General features: G+C 39.5%; 11 protein-coding genes across 11 annotated transcripts; 5 read left to right on the forward strand and 6 right to left on the reverse strand.

Moving 5' to 3' along the window:
* Nucleotides 1-42: 42 nt before the first annotated feature.
* On the forward strand, nucleotides 43-2,153 carry I206_107739 (uncharacterized protein; the record flags this gene model as incomplete). The annotated part of the gene is made up of 7 exons (XM_019157784.1): nucleotides 43-255; nucleotides 333-1,013; nucleotides 1,079-1,289; nucleotides 1,402-1,593; nucleotides 1,659-1,803; nucleotides 1,882-1,966; nucleotides 2,043-2,153. 7 exons carry the CDS (start codon nucleotides 43-45, stop codon nucleotides 2,151-2,153), a joined length of 1,638 nt encoding a protein of 545 aa, XP_019009424.1.
* Nucleotides 2,154-2,539: 386 nt separating this feature from the next.
* Nucleotides 2,540-4,196, reverse strand: I206_107740 (mitochondrial 54S ribosomal protein uL2m; the record flags this gene model as incomplete). The annotated part of the gene is made up of 4 exons (XM_019157785.1): nucleotides 2,540-2,588; nucleotides 2,659-2,871; nucleotides 2,968-3,863; nucleotides 3,984-4,196. The coding sequence occupies 4 exons, from the start codon at nucleotides 4,194-4,196 to the stop codon at nucleotides 2,540-2,542; spliced, it is 1,371 nt and encodes a 456-aa protein (XP_019009425.1).
* A 385-nt stretch (nucleotides 4,197-4,581) lies between these two features.
* Nucleotides 4,582-5,950, forward strand: I206_107741 (uncharacterized protein; the record flags this gene model as incomplete). Its single annotated transcript, XM_019157786.1, has 6 exons — nucleotides 4,582-4,704; nucleotides 4,866-5,125; nucleotides 5,197-5,304; nucleotides 5,365-5,500; nucleotides 5,562-5,739; nucleotides 5,817-5,950. The coding sequence occupies 6 exons, from the start codon at nucleotides 4,582-4,584 to the stop codon at nucleotides 5,948-5,950; spliced, it is 939 nt and encodes a 312-aa protein (XP_019009426.1).
* A 359-nt stretch (nucleotides 5,951-6,309) lies between these two features.
* I206_107742 (uncharacterized protein) lies at nucleotides 6,310-7,854 on the reverse strand (the record flags this gene model as incomplete). Its single annotated transcript, XM_019157787.1, has 5 exons — nucleotides 6,310-6,989; nucleotides 7,072-7,156; nucleotides 7,260-7,434; nucleotides 7,578-7,694; nucleotides 7,838-7,854. The coding sequence occupies 5 exons, from the start codon at nucleotides 7,852-7,854 to the stop codon at nucleotides 6,310-6,312; spliced, it is 1,074 nt and encodes a 357-aa protein (XP_019009427.1).
* A 424-nt stretch (nucleotides 7,855-8,278) lies between these two features.
* Nucleotides 8,279-10,413, reverse strand: I206_107743 (uncharacterized protein; the record flags this gene model as incomplete). Its single annotated transcript, XM_019157788.1, has 8 exons — nucleotides 8,279-8,695; nucleotides 8,859-9,176; nucleotides 9,252-9,258; nucleotides 9,327-9,340; nucleotides 9,399-9,518; nucleotides 9,603-9,752; nucleotides 9,913-10,126; nucleotides 10,199-10,413. 8 exons carry the CDS (start codon nucleotides 10,411-10,413, stop codon nucleotides 8,279-8,281), a joined length of 1,455 nt encoding a protein of 484 aa, XP_019009428.1.
* Nucleotides 10,414-10,988: 575 nt separating this feature from the next.
* On the reverse strand, nucleotides 10,989-12,248 carry I206_107744 (uncharacterized protein; the record flags this gene model as incomplete). Its single annotated transcript, XM_070203587.1, has 6 exons — nucleotides 10,989-11,122; nucleotides 11,198-11,278; nucleotides 11,469-11,696; nucleotides 11,833-11,955; nucleotides 12,111-12,138; nucleotides 12,213-12,248. 6 exons carry the CDS (start codon nucleotides 12,246-12,248, stop codon nucleotides 10,989-10,991), a joined length of 630 nt encoding a protein of 209 aa, XP_070059688.1.
* A 577-nt stretch (nucleotides 12,249-12,825) lies between these two features.
* Nucleotides 12,826-13,794, forward strand: I206_107745 (uncharacterized protein; the record flags this gene model as incomplete). Its single annotated transcript, XM_019157790.1, has 3 exons — nucleotides 12,826-12,954; nucleotides 13,025-13,228; nucleotides 13,426-13,794. 3 exons carry the CDS (start codon nucleotides 12,826-12,828, stop codon nucleotides 13,792-13,794), a joined length of 702 nt encoding a protein of 233 aa, XP_019009430.1.
* Nucleotides 13,795-14,221: 427 nt separating this feature from the next.
* Nucleotides 14,222-17,032, forward strand: I206_107746 (uncharacterized protein; the record flags this gene model as incomplete). Its single annotated transcript, XM_019157791.1, has 1 exon — nucleotides 14,222-17,032. One exon carries the CDS (start codon nucleotides 14,222-14,224, stop codon nucleotides 17,030-17,032), a length of 2,811 nt encoding a protein of 936 aa, XP_019009431.1.
* Nucleotides 17,033-17,221: 189 nt separating this feature from the next.
* Nucleotides 17,222-18,304, reverse strand: I206_107747 (uncharacterized protein; the record flags this gene model as incomplete). The annotated part of the gene is made up of 1 exon (XM_019157792.1): nucleotides 17,222-18,304. One exon carries the CDS (start codon nucleotides 18,302-18,304, stop codon nucleotides 17,222-17,224), a length of 1,083 nt encoding a protein of 360 aa, XP_019009432.1.
* A 134-nt stretch (nucleotides 18,305-18,438) lies between these two features.
* I206_107748 (uncharacterized protein) lies at nucleotides 18,439-20,584 on the forward strand (the record flags this gene model as incomplete). The annotated part of the gene is made up of 2 exons (XM_070203588.1): nucleotides 18,439-18,457; nucleotides 18,897-20,584. 2 exons carry the CDS (start codon nucleotides 18,439-18,441, stop codon nucleotides 20,582-20,584), a joined length of 1,707 nt encoding a protein of 568 aa, XP_070059689.1.
* Nucleotides 20,585-21,060: 476 nt separating this feature from the next.
* Nucleotides 21,061-21,609, reverse strand: I206_107749 (uncharacterized protein; the record flags this gene model as incomplete). The annotated part of the gene is made up of 1 exon (XM_019157793.1): nucleotides 21,061-21,609. The coding sequence occupies one exon, from the start codon at nucleotides 21,607-21,609 to the stop codon at nucleotides 21,061-21,063; it is 549 nt and encodes a 182-aa protein (XP_019009433.1).
* Nucleotides 21,610-21,728: the final 119 nt, after the last annotated feature.

The raw sequence follows: 21,728 nt of genomic DNA on the forward strand, positions 1-21,728 counted from the left end.
ACGGCGCTGAGAAGAAGGAATTGAGCCGAGTGATATGCCAAGATGAGAGCTCAAGCTCTTGTTTTAGCTATCTTATCTTTAGCTACACCGACTATCGCTTCTATCGACAAGCCATACAACAGTCAACAACCTTTTACATCAACAAACTCGGGGATCGTTGGGCAGGGAGATCGATATGATGACCAGCAAGTATGGAGAATCGATTGGAGTGATTATTCCGATGTGAATAAACAGGATATAATGAATGTCATTGAGGTATGTGACTGTGTTGTATTGCTGTGAAGTTCGGAGAGATCTTTGATATAGACAAGATCTAATGATTTCGACAATAGCTACTCAATCTCGATGTGTGGCATTCTACCCAGTCATCTTTAGACGTCAGGTTGAGCGCCAAGGAGAAAGATATAATGGGAAATATTATTCCATCTGAATCCTTTCACCCATTCATTTCAGACCTTCAATCACTCGTTGAAGAGTCTCTAAATCCAGGTGAGGAGAACCCGGAAGATATAGATGAGAAATTCAGTGAGATATCTGAAGGTTTACGAAAAAAGAAGAAAAATAAGGGTAAAAAAGGTAAAAATCCTAAACCATCTATACCACCAATACAAATTGATCCATTTAATTTAACTACAATTGATACACCGTTTCACGATAAATTTCATACTCTCAAAGAAATTGATAAATTCGGTAGAACTTTGATTGAAACCTTCAACGGAACAAGAGGTATTGAAATTACAGAATTAAATCTTGGCAAAACATTTGAGGGTAGAATTATAAAAGGCTGGAGTGTTAAAATGAATCCAAATGGAAATGGAAGTATTCCAAATCCGCAACCTATTCCAGAACCTGATCCGAATGATCCAGAACCTGATCCCAGACCTTTACCCGATGATCCGGATCATGATGACCCCGCTACTCCCGCCTTCGAGAAGAGATTATGGAAGAGTGATGATGATTTAGATGGAATGGAATTGGAATTCGTCATTCAAGCTGGTCAACATGGTCGGGAGGTGAGTGAATCTCAATCTATAAAGGTCTTCAGAAATTCACTGACCCTACTTTAATGTGATCACAGTGGGTCGGTCCATCTTCAGCATTGTATTTCCTTCATCACCTCCTTCTACGTGCCACAACTGAACCGAATTCAGACCCTGCAATCTTGCTCAAATCGTTTAGGTTTACGGTGATTCCTCAGATTAATCCTGACGGATATGAGTATAGCAGGACTAAAAGTAGATTATGGAGAAAGAATAGGCAGGATGTAGGTGGGAAGGGAAATTGTTTAGGTGTGTACAACGTTTGATCAGACGATTAGGTCATCTCTCCTCTCATTGCGCATCTGTAATACAAACTTATGGTCATCAAGGAATGCAAGATGCTGATAATCGAAATAACCAGGAATCGATTTGAATTCGAATTGGGGTTATAAGTGGCGTGCATCCAAATCGACAGCTTGTTCAGAGGGATACGGTGGTAAAGAAGCTTTCGAAGCTTATGAGACTAAAGCTATATCTGAATATCTCTCAAGTGCAGCTGAGAGAGGTAATAGAGTCAGAGCTTTTGTGGACTTACATTCTTATGGTCAATTATGTGTGTGGCAGACTTCCTTTACGAATAATATATTGAAAGCTCATGTGTAGTAATGTGATTCGCAGTCATGTTCCCATTCGCTCATTCATGTGATGATTTCCCACCTGATGCTGAGATGCTCATGGAAGCTGGTTTGGGTGTTGCTAAAGCTATGAGAACGAAACAAGGTGAAGGTTATGAAGCTGGACAAGCATGTGATTTGACATATCGGTGAGCCCCTTTTTTCAATAAAATGCAACGGATTTGAGGACTTGAGATTGAATGCTAATTAATCTTTGATCCTGATAGTGCACCGGGAGATGCAATTGACTATACTTATGGAATCACAGATGTCAGGTGGTCGTATTCTGCAGAGTTGAGAGATACTGGTACTGTGCGTTGATAGTTTTCCACAACTTCACGTAATTCCCTCTCATTACCATGCTGATCAAATGGAAACTCCCGTTTAGTACGGCTTCATGCTTCCTCCGAAACTGATCAGACCAACTGCAGATGAACTTACAGCTGGTTTGATGTATTTGGCTAAATTCATTTACGCTTTAGAAGTGAATCCGCCGTAGATTTTTCCCACGAATAAGATGGAAGGGGGTCGACGATGAATTGTCCCAAGTAGTATTAACGATCGATCGGATGTCGTAGTTTATTGTCAGTGGCTACGAAGATATCACGCACTCATTGGTTTCATTTGCCTCAGTAGACAGTCAGTAATTTTGGTCATGATGGAATGACAGTCAGGTCGTTGTATGTAGAATCATGTTTATCAATTATATCCCCAATCGTTCCGTCAGCTCTTTCGCATGCACTTACACGCTCAACGAAGATCGCTTCATGCCCAACCGAAAAATATCAATTTTTCTCGTTACGAAAAATATGCATTCCACATATTCTATGATCAAGGACCGGAGAAACGTTCCACCTATATACTGCAATTCTTCTATTATGTAGCTTAGTGCTTAGCAGCAGTCTGTTTACCCCTTGGACGTTCAGTGACAACCCTATCGTAACATAACAGGTTTATTATCAGTTGATTGTTTGGCAAACAAAGTAAAGCAGAAGGAGACTCACGACTTATTACCATCTTTATCTTTAGGACGTCTAGTTCTAACATGTTGTAATAGACCATAAATTGATCTTGGATGTTTATTACCCTTTTGTTTACCTCTACCACCACCATGAGGATGATCAACAGCATTCATAGCTACACCTCTAACATGTGGTCTTTTTCCTAACCATCTTGATCTACCTGCTTTACCTAATGATCTGGATTGATGTTCTTTGCTATTGAGTTGAAGAGTAAAAGAAGCATTTAATCAGTAAAACAATAAATTTGATCAAGGCTGGAGAAAAGGCGAAAAACCTAAAACCTCAACTCACTTGCTTACAACACCAATTGTAGCTACACAACCAGGATCTAACTTTCTAACTTCACCAGATTGCATTTTAACCAAAACATAACCTTTTTTAGGTAATCTATTTCCATTTTCATCAAATCCACCTCCCATAGTTAAAACATCTGATCCACCAATTGATTTTCCAGTTTCTGATTGATGACTTACAATTTGTGCAAATGTACCTGCAGATCTACATAATTGCATTTTACCATCTGTTGTTAAACTTAAATTATGAACTTGAGTTCCAGGTGGAATTAAAAATAATGGTAAAACATTTCCAGATTTTAAAGTTATTGTTCTAAGTAAACCTAATGCACGTCTCATTTCAGGTGTATCAGTTGCTCCTACTTTATCATCTTCTAAATTATTTGATAATTTTGATTCTTCACTTGAAGAAGAAGAAGTATTATCAAATTCGTTAATTAATGATTGAGGTATACCTTTTCTATAAGATATTACTACATCTCCTTTTCTTAAACCTTCTGGAGCAACAATATAACTAAATCCTGCTTTGACTGCTTCAAGTGATTTAGGTGTATTTCGGTTTTCTTCACTTAATGCTTCTTCAATTTCTTCAATCAAATTTGGTGTTAAACTTTTACCTGAAGTAGAAGAGGTAGATGTTCGTTTTTTTATAAGTGCAATATGAGCTGATCTTCCTGGATCATATTCTATTCTAATTACATCATGTTGTCCACCTTGTACTCTGTGGAAATCAACCATTCTCAATCTCCTTTTATGTCCTCCTCCAATATGCCTATTTACGATCCTTCCTGTGTTATTACGCCCTCCTTTTCTCCGAAGAGGTATAGTCAATTCTCTTAGCGGTCCACCTTTATGTAAATGAGGATGATAAGGGTACACGACATGACGAAGAGACTATGAGCAGCAATCAGTATCAACATAAGCGATTTCCATTGAAGTGAATATACGATGCGCAAATTGACTTGACGAGAAAGCCAAAAACGCTTTACAGCTTGGAATTGAATATCCACTCACAGGAATAAAAGGATAGCCTTTTCCAGTATAGGTTTTCAGCACAGCTCCATCTTCTTTCCTTTTAGGAGGAGGTCCACCAAACATCATTTGTTGACCATCGTTCTTCACTGATGAGGGAGTAGCATAATTTCGAATTGAGAGTCGAGAAGTCGAAGCGAGGGTCGAACGAGGTAATGATCGAGCCGTATTAACCGATCGAGAAAGTGCAGACATCTTTCCAAGTACCTCTCAGCACACCTACTTATTATGCGTCACTAGAAATTAAAAGTATAGATACTGAAAATGTCTTTATTTGATGATGATTTCGTATAAGCAATTCGAGCTTTTCAAAGTTCCGACTTTCATTTATTTCGAAATTCCCATAAAAATCCGAGCCACGCGAGAGATCATTGAAGATTCCCAGAAATCTGCTTTTCCGGTATCCGAGTTTTCTGAGAAAATCAGTATAAGTGTGCATTCCGCTGATTCCGGAGACGCGCTTTGACCGAATTATAAAGTCTCCAATTTCACATCTTCTTTTCTCTTTCTCCATCTAATTCACTTCACATAGCTCTTGACCATCTCGCTCCAACTTCTGTTGAGAAGGTGTTTCTTCAGAATGGTTGCTATCACCGTCTCTGTTCCTGGAAAACCTACCGTTAATCTTGATTTCACTGGGAAACCCCCTGCTCAGGTCACCATCAAGGATGTTAAGATTGCTATCCAAGCTAAATTTCCCAAGGTGAGTATCTTCGCCTTTCATATCTGTCATGTACTCTTTGTATCTCTTCCGAGACCCCATAATTAGCTACGAGATTGGTCAAACACAATAACCAATTCACAAGTTGATGTTTGTTCACCAAAGCCTGTGAATGAGCTGACGTGACCATTCCCGTTCACTAGCTCTTACCAAATCGGCAAAGAATCACCCTTCCTTCTGTGAATGGCGCCGGTAAACCAATCCCACTTACCGAAGAGAGCAGATCATTAGAATCATACGATGTAAAAGATGGAAGTAAGCTCAAACTCAAGGATTTGGGTAAACAAGTTGGATATCGAACTTTATATTTATGGGAATATGTTGGTCCCATATTCCTCAATCCCTTATTTCTTCATCTTTCAACTTACCTTTGGGGCGATTACAAATTCTCTCCTCTTCAACTGTAGGTCTATCAGCTGCTTGTACCGACTCGTTTATTGATGTGATTAGCTGACTGAACAATTGAACGAGTAGTACTATTCGAAATCTTATCGTTATCCATTTCATTAAACGATTTTTAGAATCTGCTTTCGTGCATCGATTCTCAAGAGCTACTGTTCCCTTATCCTATGTGGTCAGAAAGTAAGTCCAACTTCGAGACAGAAGTCGATACCTGCTGATGGTTGACGATAATTGCAATAGCTGTATATACTATTGGGGTGTATGTGGACTTCTGATTGGCCTAACTTTGTACAGACCAGCATATTCCGCAACAGCGTTGAAAGGATCCTTATTGGATAATTCAGTCTGGATCACGATTTGGACAGTGGTCGAATTAGTCAGTTCTCCAATCGCTTGATGCCATAATCGGAAGAACTGACATTCAAATTTATACCTAGACCGCTGAATTACTCAATCTCAATACCCATCTTCATTTGAGATCATTAAGACAACCACCCGGTCAACCTAGAAAGTATCCTACTGGTTTAGGATATGGCCTAGCAGTATGTGCCAATTATTGGTTTGAACTTATCGGCATTGTAGCTATGGTCATCATGACTGGAGGTGATTTAGGTAGTAAGTTTCTCCCAGTCATTGTGATTTAGCCATTTTGGATTCCTATGAATGGTCGCTAAAAGTTTGTACCTGTATAGCCATTGTATACCTTTTGATTGGTGGATATTTCATGAAGATTTGGGCTGATCAGAAGTATGCGAGATATAAGAAAGAATTCAACGCCAAGGAATTCCCTGGGAAGAGGTATAAACTATTCCCTCCATTTTATTGATCTTCGCGCAGAATAGAACGGACAGTGGAGGTAATTGGGAAATAATTGACTTGCATTGAGGAGACACCTAAAATAGTTGAGGGCTTTGAAGGGATGAGATAGCTCATTAATCTAGAACAACTGAAGGGAAGCCATATTTGGAGTTGAGAAGATTCATGTTGAACGAGATTTAACATCCATGCAAACATGCGAAACCCTCTGGATCATCGTGTCAAAGCTTGAAGTCCGCGATTTATATTGAGGTAAATTTGCATCTGATTGATTATGACAATTGCATACAACAGGTAGAGATGATTGCACAGCGGGCGAAATACAAATTACAGTAATACGTATTGTACAGCAATAGATCCAATTTGTGGCTAATCACTCGTATAACCTGCTAAAAGTCCACAAATTGCAGGATTGACTATTGAATTATTTGTATCTTTTTCTGTAGTTTTAGGAGTAAGGTTTTCAATTATATTCGATTTTATCTTTCCTTTTCCTTTTATATTTTGAATTGATGATCCTTTACTCGTAAATTTGATAGGATTTAAATCAGCAAAAGGATCATATTTCTTTTCCGTATTACTTCTTAATAAATTAATTAAATCAGGCGACTTTGTATCAATTACTTTACCTTTCCCATTCTTTCTTGTTTTTGGTGTTGGTAAATTTCCAACTTCAATAGATGAATTATTAATATTACTTGATTCACCATTTTTTTTATTTTGTATAATAATTTCCCAAATTTTTTTAGATTTATCATCAACTTCATCTACACTTTCACTTTCAAAATTTATACTTTCATTTAATCCAAATTTTAATTTTAAATTATCATCTTTTATTTGTTTTTCTAATAATAATTTTTTTTCTTCTCTAAATTTACGTCTTAATGAAGAAGAAATTAAATAAGGATCAGAATTTAAACGATCTGATGAATTTGTTAATTCAGTTAATCTTGATGTTCCTTTTTTTGCCCATTTTTGTTGATCTATTGTTTTTTCAACTCCTGCAAAAGGATCCAAAGGCGGTTCAGAAGCTGAAGGAGCTTCGGTATCTAAAGTTATATCTCATTAATATCAATATTCATTTACCATAAGATGGATTCATTACTTTTTAAGGAAGACTTATGAACTCACCATGAACTGCAAATCCACCATTCTCTTCAGGATTCCAATCTTCATCCTTTTTTTTGGCTCCAGAATATACTAAATAAGCAGCATTCTAAAAGAAAATGTCAAAATGAGATTTAATAATTCATAAAACACATATGATATATTTTAACATGAAGAGAAGCCTGATCCTAATAAGAACTTCGAAAACTCACTTTTGGATCTGTACGAATTTCAAACCATCCATCACATAAATGACATTTACATTTAAATCCATAAATAGGTGTACTATAATAATTTCCAACTTTTTGTTTTCTCGCATTATATCTAACTCCTGCTCCTATATGGGCATTACAAGTTCCACACCAAATATTAAAAGGAAGTTCGAATCTATCGGAAAAAAAACAATTATTTAGTGAGAACGGATTGAAAAAATCGCATAAATTTTCGTAAAGCACATGAGAGTGGGAATGCCACTTAAGAAAGAGAAATGTTATGTATTATGAGCAGGTGGTTGAAGAATCAAAACTCACCTAACTACTAATATACCTTTATCTATATCTTTTGCTCTTACTCCCAAAGCATGTTTTTTACCTTGATGAGAATTTAATGTTGAATTTTGACGTGGATCATAATCCGGTGGTATATATCTATGTTATATGTCAGATTGAGGACATAAGCAATAGTACTATTTCGATTAAATCAAGGTATGATATATATACGAAAGGGGAAATCTCGTTTTTAAATGACGGATGATAGGGAGAGTTATCAGTTTAAGAAAATAGAGATTTACCTGTTCAGACCTTGCATCCTGGCTCAGACGTATGACTGCCAGCTATATAGCCAGCTGATTGACAGATCAATATTACGATGATTGAGAGATATACAGTTTAAGTGAGAAATAACTGCAAGATGAGGAATCCACTTTGAGCGTAATTAACGATTTGGGTGGCAAATCCCATATTGCTCGAATACCATGTGGCTTTTGTTTTGACCTCATGTATAATACAAACCTTTCATGCACTTTTGATATGGTAACGACATACCTCATGTCAGGTTGATGCTTACATAGATATGAATAGATTATATAGATGGTATAAACGAATGCTAGGTATCTCCATTAAGATGGTATCTCTGAGCAGGATTAATGTGTTTAATGCTCCATTCCACCCCGACTCGGCGCTCTACTTGGTAGACAGTTCACTCATCAATTCCCTCCCTTAGTGAAGTCGCATTATAGCTTAGAAGTCGTCTTCTTCTTTTTGTTACTACTTTTCGCCGTGGTAACTCGCTCCTCATCTTGATCATTGATCTCACAGGTCTCTGAGCCAGAATCGATGACTAATGTTTTCAACTTATCCGCCATTTCTTCGTCCCCGACAAAAATCACTTCTTCTTCGTCATCAATAGAGGCTTTACCAGCTTGTTTCACTGATTCACCCAAAGCTAATCTGGCGGCTTCAACCCCTCCACTTGTAGGTTCTTTGAGAGGTACATTCGTACTCATCCAATCTTCCCATTTGACTTCTCCAGGAGCACCCATCCAGGGGTATCTTCTACCTTTACCTATCGGATGAATGATCCCGTTCGGCTCGAAAATTACGTCTTTCTCTGATAGAGCGATTAGAATGCGAGAGATGTTGATCGCATCCTGTAGCGTAGTCAATCAGCAAAACCTCATTCTATTTCTGACTTCTTGCCTTTTAACATATTTACAGGGAAGAACAAGATTGATAGAATCAAGTAGCCCTCTCCAACCAACGGATAGAAACTACTTCTATCGGCCAGTCTTGCACGAGGCTTAAAAGACTCACATCAAGTCCAGAATGCTGTCTACCCTGAAACTGACCCAATCCCAGAATCTCTAGCATTCCTGGAATATTGAAGTAGAAAGCTTTACCTCTACCAAAATCTTTTATTTTCCCCTTTTTATCGATCTTTTGAATTTTTGAAGTAGTAATCACGCTTAAAGCTCTTTTATTTGGCGGATCGTTAGGATGTTCAGCTGCGTACGAAGATCTTCGATGTATTTCTGATAAGACAGATTGAACGGCGAATTTGACATTTAGGTATGGGCCATGAAAGTAATTTGGGAATGGAGTGGGAGGATTTATATGTAATTGTTTGTATACCTGCTTTGTATGTCAGCTTGCCATATCTTTCGATTGATGTTAAAGAACCTCCTGAAGCACAAACACAGGACTCACGAAGTCCCTATGAGTCATAATGGATGAGAAAGAATTTCGTCAGGTTCGTGCCGGCCTGTGCAACGATTGGCTTACCTCAAATCCCAAGGCTATCCAGCAAAACGTCAGCTTGATGTCTGAAAGAAGGCCAGTACAAAAGCTGCTCACCCCATCTGTGACCCACATAGCTTCTTTCAAGCCCCTATCATCCCTAAGGTCCCACTTATCTAACCACTTTTCGAACTTTTTGAGCATTTGAGGGAAAGTAGGCGACCTATCTACCGTTTCCTGATGGATGAAAGGCAAATGTTAGTCTTTTCATCTCAAGCGCTGAGGACATTATCGAATAGCTTTTTGGCTTGGCTCGCTTACCTGCGTTATCCCTGTCAAATCTTTACAGAAATCGCTCAGAATCGGACTCCATACTGGACGAACATAAGATCTAAATTGATCTACTTTATGTAATTTCCTTTTACCTGTTAAGTCAGGTTCTGTCCATTGTAGAAGGACTACTGGAAATTCCTAATCGTCAACAGCCATATAAGAGTCAGTGCGTTTCTTGTTAAATGATGTTTAATGGCAGATTCTGTGAAGATTTGATAAGAATTTTGCCAGTCAATTGTGTACAAATCGTAAGGCAGGATTTACCATAACCCGCAAATCACTAAGCCACCAAACTCACTATAATTTCATTAGGCCAATCAAATTCTTTACCAGGTCTACAAGTAGCTTCAACATCAAAGCATAAAAAGCTTTTATAACTTTGTTTAACTACTCTAATTTTGATCTGTCCATTTTGATTATCATTTAAAGAAAGAGACGAAGATGAAGAAGAATCTGAATCATCTGATTCTGGATCTCTTAAAGAAGCTTTATGAATTGCATTTATCAATCGTCTAAATAACGATTTCCATTTAACAGATTTCCCATATCTTGATACCCATCATCCAGAATCAATTCACACTTACCGCCATAAAGTTTCTTTTTTACCTTTTGTATCTAATCCCAATTCTCTTAATCCTTCTTTGAGTTGATCAACAGTTTGCTTCTTGCTGATTTTGATGGGAGAGGAATTCACATTGGAAGTATCAAGTGCTGATACCGGGTTTTGAGAATCGATACGTGGACTGGACTTCACAGTGGAAGGTCCTGCTTCGCTTTCTGAGAATGCAGGAGAGGGCATGTTGATTTGAAAGCTTCAAATACAAGATGGAGCGAGGAATTCAGGTTCAAGTAGAATCACTTTGGAATGATACAGAAATACGCTTCTTGCTCAATGAATAAAGACGAAGCTCTCAAGATGATAATTGGATCAAGATACAAGTGATCAAATATGGGAGCAGGAAAGAGTTACGATGCAAAAGAAAGAAGAGTAAACTTTACATTACTTGTATTTATTGAATTCGCAAGTGGAAAGCCAATGTGGAGGTGATCAATTGAATATCACGAAACCATAGACGAGATCCGTGCGTCACCACATTCAACAGTATAACTTCTAATTCAATTGCAAAAAAACATGATCTAAGATATGATATACATGTAATGTGATCCGGAAATGAGAAAATGAAACACCTATCGTAATCTTATGAACAAATTTAAAACGAAGTAAGAAGTAAATGTACGGTTAATCCAAATCTGATATTCTTCCTTCCAATCGCTTCCTATTCGCTCCTGATCCACATGCTCGAAATCGATGAGGAATAGGAATACAGGTCGTTGCATATACAACAGCTTCACACCAGCATTATTGCAAACCGCCTAACAACACTTTCCACCTTGTTTAGCACCTCCATCACCATCAGTTGGAGTAACTAGAATTGTTTCTCCTCCAGATGGTTTGATTACGTCTCCTGATGATTCAAGTGATTTGGAAGATACGATTCGGTAGATTTCTACGAAGACGAGACCGAGTCAGACACAATCATAAGATACTAGATGGTGCTATAGAGCCAATAGCGACAACTCACCAGTCAAGATATTTTGGAATGCTGACTCTACGTTCGATGCGTCCAAAGCTGAAGTTTCAATGAATGAAAGGCCGTTCTCGGCTGGTAGGCAATGGAAGCAAGTCAGCAACTGTCATATCGTGGCTTCTCCACCTCGTGTGTCCCTTCCTATTACGCTTCTTGTGGCAAAACGGTCCATTCCATATTGCTGTAAATGACACGTGTTGACAGGATCTGTACCCCAACTATACCATCTTCTCAAAGTCCGACACGGAACAACTCTTTTACTCACTAGCAAATTGCTTAGCCTCATCCGTACTGACCGCACGAAGGTGTTTCAAATCGCTCTTGTTTCCTACGAGCATGATTACTATATTGGCATCTGCGTGATCTCTCAATTCCTTCAACCATCTAGTAACGTTCTCATATGTCGAGTGTTTTGCAATGTCGTATACCAATAAGGCTCCGACTGCTCCTCGATAATATGCTGAAGTAATGGCTCGGTATCTTTCTTGTCCGGCTACAAATAGAGATGACAGTCAGCAGGTCTTCGAGATAGCGGGAGTGACGAGAACGGTATGGAAGCTTTCGTTTGACTAAAGCTTGTCCTTGTACTTCATTGCGAGTATGTGATTTGGAAATGAGGTGAGACTGACCTGTATCCCAAATCTGAGCCTTTACTGTCTTCCCATCTACGTTGATACTTCGGGTAGCAAACTCTACACCGATGGTTGATTTGGATTCCAAATTGAACTCGTTTCTCGTAAATCGCGAGAGAACTATTTAAAAGAGGGATCAGCTTATGACTTCTGATGAAGAAGTATATGTTAAGCTGACTTACGATTACTGTATAGTAAATTGGAGATAAGCCATTCTATAGTTAGTATCACGATTACGAAGGTGTCTTGTACATGAAGACGAACGTACGATTTACCAACACCTGAATCTCCAATAAGCACGACCTATCAAGTATATATCAGCTAAAGCTTCACACGCCTCCGCTACATTGTTGCATGGTTTAGAAGCTCAAGCATACCTTGAACAGGTAATCATAATTTGACCCGTCCGACATTTTATACGTTTATTTTAATAAGACTTGAAGGAATTCGAATATATATTTGATTACACGTCGATCAATAGCTCAACCAAGGTGTGTGGCGAGACTTGGGGATTGAAATTTTGGTAGAGTAGTGCTTTATTTCTCGTTCAGATAAGCTCGAGCAAGGTAAATCTGATCTGTAGAGTCAAATCGATTCCGATGTCAACGTTGTTGGACTTGTAGTATGTATATTGATGAATTGAATGTCAAAGGTGTGAATGAGTACAATGGAAAGCTAATATCGATAAGGATGATATTGGTGTCAATTAATGGCGCGTGCACGTACAGTACAATCAATAACAGTGCTCAGTAGCTAGCACTACGCGAATGGCTCGCCCCACCATACAGTTATCGGCGTTATTACCCATTTAGGCATGTGGCACAGGTTTAACCATTGTATTTGATAATCGTACCTGACTATCGATTGCTCGCGATAACATCTGCATTTACCTTCTCCATGATTTACCATTACCTTCACGAACGATACAAAGCAACCCCTACGACCATTCATACTACTTGTGATCGCCCAACTCTCAAGTTTTGTTTCGATATGCCAGTCGAAGCTCCCGAAGGATCGTTATCGCCTCTTCAGAGACAAGCATCTCTTTCACCCGAACGCACTGATGCTGGACCTTCAAAGAAACCTAGGAATACTGTAGCAGACCAACAACGGCGTCAGGTAAATTGATTTTCTCCATAACACAAAACAAGTTACAGAAAAGTGTCATATATTGATAATGCTTGTATAGGTCGAAAAGTTATTGTCGAATCCTGAAAGAGAAATACAGATAAATGTAGGAACGAAAGAGAAAACATTACGAGCTCCGAGGGAAATGATGAAAAATGTTCAAGGTTCTTCTGCTGGTGCTGGATCTGGAGAATTTCACGTATATAAGCAAAGTAGGAGGAGAGAGTATGAAAGGTTGAAAATGATGAATGATAAAGCACATGCTGTGAGTGGTTTAGGTCGTATTGTTTCTGCTTGAATTTGATCATCAATCTCTCTCAAAGTCCTCCACAAGTCCTTTCCGCTTTTCACTTCTTTCTGAGCTTGCTATTCCACTCTATCATGATTTTTTTCTTTTGACCATCAAGCGACCTATGTCTTTTCATATTAATAGATGCTAATACAATATGATTGTAATCGCAGGAAGAAGAACAAGCTGCATTTCAAGCTCGTCAAGCTGAACGAGATGCAATGGCAGATGCAAAAACAGCTAAAAATCGAGCAAAACGTCAAAAGCGTAAACAGGGGAAAAAAGGAGATTCGTCAACGCCAACACCAACGAGCACAAATGTAACGACAAATGGAGAAGTGAATGAAAATGGAAAGAGGAAATTAGCTGGTGGAGCAAGTATAAAGTTCAAAAGGCCAGGAGAAGATTCTGATGAGGATGACAAGGATGAAGAAGATACTGAGGATATTGGTCCGATACCGACCAGTATACCTGAATTAACAGATCAGGAAATCCCAAAAGCTGTCGAGGAGAAGAGGATCACTATTGTCGATGAGGATTAAATTGCTTGAAGAAGCTATCATGTTGTATGCATTTCCTTTTTCACATGATTATTAACCTGTGTCGTCCTGCTCAATCTCCGAAGATAGAAACACTAAAAGACTAATAGATGATAGAGATGACCCCGAATGCCGAACCATCGCTTTTTATAAGCTTCACCTCGCCTAAACATCCTTTCTCCCTATACCCCTTCTACTTCCTTTCCACTTCTCCTCCTTCGATCCATGATCATCGATTACCCGATCAGCGTTCAATCCTTTGACCTAGGTATACTACGTGGCAGACTGAACAAAGTTTAGCGTGTTCATATAGAAGAACAGAAAAACGGAATATAAACATCACCATGTCACTGGTCAAGGATATCAAATTCAATGGACCTGAGTGGGCAATCCTTCGGAATTAGATCTACATTCACCACCATTGAATAATATGGCTACTGTACGGACTTACCAAAGTTCTCCAAGATCCATTCGAGGGATTATAGTTGTTATACTGATATTATTGGGAGCTTATATATTCTTCAATGGAAAGAAGAAGAAGAAGGCCTCGACCAAATCTGACCGTAAGCGAGATCGTAGAGATGATAAGTCGAGAGGGCGTGGTAATAGAAATCGAGACGAAAGAGAAAGAGGATCAAGTGGTTCCGAAGATGATAAGAGGGAGCGGCGGAAGAACAACCGAAGTAAGAGGGGAGATGATGATAATGAAACCGATGATCAAAAGAAGAAGAAGAACAAGAAGAAAAATAAAAGTGACTCTGATGAAGATGTACCTTATCAAAAGATATTGAGAGATAAAAAAATACCATGGGATCAACCTCCAAGTGGTGAACCTCCTATATCAGTTCCGCCAGATCACCGTGTAGCGACTCCATCTAAATCAGCTTTTCGACAACGTTCTCCAGATGACGTTTTACCTCCTTCTCCAAATACTCAACAAGGTAATAAAGTTAGATGGACTGATAATGAAAAAGGCTTGAGTTCACCAGTTACTAATCATAGAAGAAATTGGGAAGATTATATGGGTACAACTGATGAGACCGATCAAGGTGTATTTCAAAATAAACTTCCAAAGGATAAGTCAAATACCGTTGGTAAAGGTGTACCTCATCCAAGTCGTTGGTCATTCGAAAACATTTCTGGTAAATTAGATGGAGTACATGGAAATATACTTGAACTAATGAAACAGATCGAACTCATTTCAAAAGTTAAAGAAAGTGATGATCCCAAACTTTGGTATACCGCTTTACAAGACTCTTGGGATGAACATCTAGGTAGTATCCCAAAGATCGTTACTCTTATCTGTAATCAACTATCAAGATGCATAAATGAGCAGGAAATGAATTTGGTAGTCAAGAAAATGAAAGAACGTCAAGCAAAGAAAGCTGCTCCTGATAAAAAGAGAGATGTTAGAAAATGGACTAGAGGATTGGATGAATCAGGTGTACATCCGAGTAAAATTGGAGAAGAAGCTTATAGATATAAATTCTTATTAGGTTGGTATTTAGACACTTTTCGATCAAAGAATTATGAACAACGAATGGCTATTGATAATACTGGAGTTAATATGACTAGTGATCCAAAAATATCAAAGATTTCTTATATATCAGGATGGTTAGAATATATAGCTGAATTAAATAAATATCAAAGATTATTTATAGGTTGGGATTTAAGTGGATTAACAATTCGTGCACAAGCTATAAAAGATAAAGAAACAAATAATTTAAGATTAGATTTAACAATTTTTTTACCTTGTCAACTTGAAGATTCAATTAAATGGACAAAAAGATTTTCAGAATCATGTGATTCATTTAGACATTTTCATACAGAATTAATTAAAGCTTTAGATGGAACTTCAAATGATGTAATTCAAAATGAATCATTTTCAAGACGTAGAATAATTTTTAGACCAGGATGGTTAATAAAAAATGTAAATTCAAATAATTTAAATTCAAAAACAAATTTAAATGAAATTGATAAAAATATTTCAAATTTAACAATTTTAAAAAGAAATCCAAAAATTATTGAAATTAATTCAAAAGAACAAATTGAAAATTCAAATAGATTAAAAGAATTATTAGGTAAATTAGATAATAAATCAAATAAAAAAGCAATAAGTAGAGTTAGACCTGAAGAAATTGTTTTTCATGAAATAAGACAATATCAATGGGATAAATTAACATTAACAAATGAAAATAATTCTTTATCTTCTGAATCTTTTTGGATTGGATACATGTTATTAGGTGATAGATTACAAAATAAAATTGAACTTGGTGATCATCATTTACCTAGATCAACTTATGATTTTATAAGATCGATTGATCTTGGATCTTATATACCTTTTCATCAAACTAATCCTAAAACTTTTTTAAAGATTGATAAATATCCTGCATTGGAATTATTAGTTATTGCATATGTTCCTTTAGGTAGACCTGGATCTACTGTTGAATTGATTTTACAAGAAGAATATGGTTTAACTCATGAATTAAGTATTACGAGAGAACCTACTCAACATCTAGTCAAACAATCCATTCGTCTGAAATTATTCGTGGCAATTCCAGATGTCAATCTGGTTGAGCATCTACAGAATGATTTCGATAACTTCTTCGCTCAAAAGGGAAACGCAATGATGGCTCAAGGTATGAGCAAAAATCGAGTCCGACAAGGTATCATGGGGATAGTTGTCAAAGTCTTAGACAACGTGTATGTGGTAGATGAAAGTATAGCAGCTACACCTGTAGAAGGGAAATTACCAAAAGGGATTAAGTTAAACTATCAACCTACTTTCCCCCCTGGGCTTCAAGGGGACGATGAGACTAGTACTACTCCAACTTCTTCTTTTTCACAGGGAGATAGACCTTCACCGTTTCTATCTTCTTCACCAGTTCAAAGACCTCCTGGACCAGGTCCTCAAAGTCCACAAGGACCTTTCAGCCCACCTGGTCCAAGGTCATTATCACCTCATTCATCTGGACAAAATCGCCCACCACCTCAATTTACCGATCCTCAACGATCTGAACAAGCTTTGAAAGATGCTCAAAATAGAGCAGCGATGAATGCTCAAATGAGTCCTCCATCCAGTCCACCTTCGCAAAGCAACTATAGACCACCCTCAGTCCAAGATGCAAATGAAGAAGATGCGCCGATGACTGAAGGAAGATTTGGTAATTTGAGAAATGCAGATGGAGGAATGTCAAAAGGTGGATCAGGAGAAAAAGGTCCACAAGTTGATATACCGTAGTATCAGGAATGTACAGTTTACGATCATGCATATTAAAATTGGAAAAGTTAGTAATGGGCGAAATTTCTACAAGTTACAAAGAATGTGTCGAAAATCACGAATCCCTTCACGTTAAAATGATTTACATATCCAGATACCTGCAGGGTCGAGTTGTGAAATAATGTCTTTTGAAACGATAGAGTGTATGCTCTATACGTTAGAAGCTGGCGTAGGATCATATGTCGCCCAATCATGCCAATTGACATCCATGTCAGTGGTGCCAGAAATTCTCTCAGGACGATAAGACAGATTCTCCAGCATTTTTCTGTTAATGCCGTTAACATTCTCTCCTAGCCTTGCAAGTTGCATCCTCTTTCGGTTTTCTTCTCTGACTTCCCAACTATAAGTGCCTTTACTTGGTTTGATGAATTCTGAACCCATCGATTCTGGAATTTCCGATTTGATGTTCTCCAAGATCTCATATACCTCGTAAACTGTTCTACGTTCTTTTGGCCGACTCAATAGACCGTTCACAATGTTAGCGATATCTTTTTGAGCAGGAGCAGTACATTTTGAAGATTGATCGGAAAAAGGATCTCGAGTTATACATCGAAATGAAGGCAATTGACCATCCATCATCGTTTCCATAAATTTAATTTTTCCTGATGAATTGATGACTTTGGTTTTGAATTTTTCCTCCTTCAGTTTATCCACGGTCAATGCAAGGCATTTTCTTTCAATCTCAGAAAGTGGAAAAATGGTAAAAAACCTGGTACATGGAAATCCTCTTTCTAATTCACATGGTGGATCTGAGGCATCTCTCATTCTAGCTCGATGAAGTACGTATGTTACTAGACCAGTATCTCTATTCAATTCCGGAGCCTTCTCTTCGATCCTATCGAGTACCGCATCGAAGTCCAAGGTAGAATCATCCGAGTTGTTAATTTTGGTATCCGCCGATATTAAGTCGTTATCGGTTGAAGCATATGGATTGTGGCCAGATTTCAAGAGCGTGAGACAATCATATAATTTTCGGTCAACTCTCCTGGATGCTTCTCTGACTTCATTGTTAGTCTCGCTGTTGAGATCTTCGTTGAGTCCTTCGTATTCTTCTCCGTGCTGGTCAGTTTGCTGTTTGTAAAATCCTTGGGTGGACTTCTGAGTGGACGTCTTGCTATTGTTGGCATCCCACAGGTAATTCCTAATGGTATCTAAAGACTTACATCCCGCCTTTGAGATTTCGAAATTAGACGTTTGGAAATGAGATGTGCTGCTTTGGCTATGAGTGTTCATATTGAACGATGGTATGAGTGTATATGTATGAAGTATGTATTGAAGGGCGTTACCTATGATTGATCGATGAAATGTTGAATGTATTGGATAGAGCGGCAAAATGCAATTGAATGTAATATCTTCGACTCGTTTATATGCATAACTTGTTATACTGTACGCTTTGGTCAAAGAAGGCATGCATCGTCATTCTCGATAGCATCATCCTTCATCCTTTGAGAAGCATTCTAATGGATGCGTCATATTGGAGGATAAAGAAAGGGGACGTGCACAATAGAGCCATGTGTTGTTTGAAAAGGATTGTTCTGATAGTGGCAGCCAAGTGCTCGAGAAGCACCTTTTGTGCGGTATTGTGGCGTGCAGATATGTCTTGAGGGCTGGTCGCTCACTTGAGCATTGGCAGACATTGCCCGAGAAGCAAAAGCGTTGCATTGTTCCCATCAACAGTCTATACCGAATTGATTTTAGGTATACCAAATTGGACCAAATCCTAATCAGCTATAACAAATCGACTCTACCAAATCCTCCCCAACCCTACCAAATCCACTCCAACCCTCCCAAATCCACTCCAACCCTCCCAAATCCACTCTACCAGATCAACCCTCCCAGATCAACCCTCCCAGATCCTCTCCAACCCTCCCAAATCAACCCTCCCAAATCGACCCTCCCAAATCGACCCTCCCAAATCCTACCCAACCCTCCCAAATCCTACCGAACCCTACCAAATCACTCCAACTCTCCCAAATCGACTCCAACCCTCCCAAATCGACCCTACCAAATCCTACCCAACCCTCCCAAATCCATTCCAACCCTCCCAAATCCACTCCAACCCTCCCAAATCGACCCTACCAAATCCACTCCAACCCTCCCAAATCCACTCTACCAGATCAACCCTCCCAAATCAACCCTCCCAAATCCACTCCAACCCTCCCAAATCGACCCTACCAAATCCTACCCAACCCTCCCAAATCCATTCCAACCCTCCCAAATCCACTCCAACCCTCCCAAATCGACCCTCCCAAATCCTCTCCAACCCTCCCAAATCAACCCTCCCAAATCGACCCTCCCAAATCCTACCCAACCCTCCCAAATCCTACCCAACCCTACCAAATCACTCCAACTCTCCCAAATCAACCCTCCCAAATCGACCCTCCCAAATCCTACCCAACCCTCCCAAATCCTACCGAACCCTACCAAATCACTCCAACTCTCCCAAATCGACTCCAACCCTCCCAAATCGACCCTACCAAATCCTACCCAACCCTCCCAAATCCTACCCAACCCTACCAAATCACTCCAACTCTCCCAAATCGACTCTACCAAATCCTACCCAACCCTCCCAAATCCACTCTAACCCTCCCAAATCGACCCTACCAAATCCTACCCAACCCTCCCAAATCCATTCCAACCCTCCCAAATCCACTCCAACCCTCCCAAATCGACCCTCCCAAATCCTCTCCGTCCCTCCCAAATCAACCCTCCCAAATCGACCCTCCCAAATCCTACCCAACCCTCCCAAATCCTACCCAACCCTACCAAATCACTCCAACTCTCCCAAATCAACCCTCCCAAATCGACCCTCCCAAATCCTACCCAACCCTCCCAAATCCTACCCAACCCTCCCAAATCCTACCCAACCCTACCAAATCACTCCAACTCTCCCAAATCGACCCTACCAAATCCTACCCAACTCTCCCAAATCCTACCCAACCCTCCCAAATCCACTCCAACCCTCCCAAATCAACTCTACCAAATCCACTCCAACCCTCCCAAATTGACCCTACCAAATCCTACCCAACTCTCCCAAATCCACTCCAACCCTCCCAAATCCACTCTACCAGATCAACCCTCCCAAATCAACCCTCCCAAATCCACTCCAACCCTCCCAAATCGACCCTACCAAATCCTACCCAACCCTCCCAAATCCACTCTAACCCTCCCAAATCGACCCTCCCAAATCCTACCCAGCCCTCCCCTACCCAACCCTCCCAAATCGACCCTACCAAATCCTACCCAACCTTCCCAAATCCACTCCAACCCTCCCAAATCCACTCTATCAAATCCACTCCAACTCTCCCAAATCGACCCCAGCTCTACCAAATCCTCCCCAGCTCTACCAAATCGACTCTACCTAACTCCACCAAACTGTACTCAACCCCACCCAACTATACCGAATTGCACCGAATCCTGATCAGCTATAACAAATCAGCTATACCCGGCTATACCCAGCTATACCAAAATGAACCAAGCTATACCGAGCTATACCAAAGCAAACCAAATTAAACCAAGCCAAACCAAATCAAACCAAGAGAACCAAATCAAACCAAGAGAACCAAATCAAATCAAATTGGGGTCAGCTATACCAAATTGGGGTCAGCTATACCAAATTATTTTTAGCTATCCCAAGTCACTTTCAGCTATAGCCAAACCTTGATCAAATCCGCTATAGCAAACGGCTCTTTGCCCTTTCACTGTCACACTCACATACGCTCGGACAATTTTGAACGGCGTACACATCATCAAACACGGCGCTCCGATGTTTTGATGCAGCAAGCGATGATTTGCATGCACTGGTCTAGGAACAGAAACGAGTACAACTTAAATTAGTACATGATCAACTATAAAATATGGTCAGATACACGAAATCGCGTTGTAAAGGAATGAAGATCTTTGATACGGAACTGATGTACAAAGTGTATCATACTGATGTTATGAGTCATCACAAGCCCCGACTGCTTTTTTGACCGTCTTAGCTGCATCTACTTTGCTCCCCAGACGGGATGACCAGCTTCTTCATCGAGTTTTCTGACCTTCTCATTTATCGCCTTGACGTTCTGTCCATGTTCTCCATTTTTACCCCCGGGAACTAAATTGTCAACACCTTCCATCAAGTCAATTTTGGTAACTTGTCGAGTAGTGTATGAGTTGGTATCGACGATGGGCAGTTGACTTATAGCCCAATTTGACCAGCTATTATTCCATGTCACTTTCTTTCTAGGGATCTGACCGAGCCATAGTGACCTAAATTGAGAACACAAGGATCTTCGTTTGTCTTCAGGTAATTCTGATTGAGATGCGGCTGTCCAAAGAACGGATATTGTGTTTCTCTGATTGTCGCTCAATTCGATAGAAGGGACTGGTGCGTAACTTACTGGTACCCCTGTGAGGTCTTGCGTTCTTGTCTGCTTATCGTAGTGAACCGTGATATCATATCCCGTTCCACCAGGGTCCCTAATAGTTGGTGAGACATAAGGAGATCCCAAGGAGCCGCAGTAGTCAGAATAGTTCCAGTGGTTTTGGTCAGCCATGGTTCGCTCGGTATAGCAATGTCGATGTTGCGGTTGTCTAAGTCGGTAATTGGGAATACAAGTAAAGAAGTGTCGAAAGGTGAAAGTTGAATCGCAACTCGAATTGTAGAAGAAGTCGA

This window comes from Kwoniella pini, chromosome 11, assembly GCF_000512605.2.
Source record: "Kwoniella pini CBS 10737 chromosome 11, complete sequence".
Taxonomy (NCBI): Eukaryota; Fungi; Basidiomycota; class Tremellomycetes; order Tremellales; family Cryptococcaceae; genus Kwoniella; species Kwoniella pini.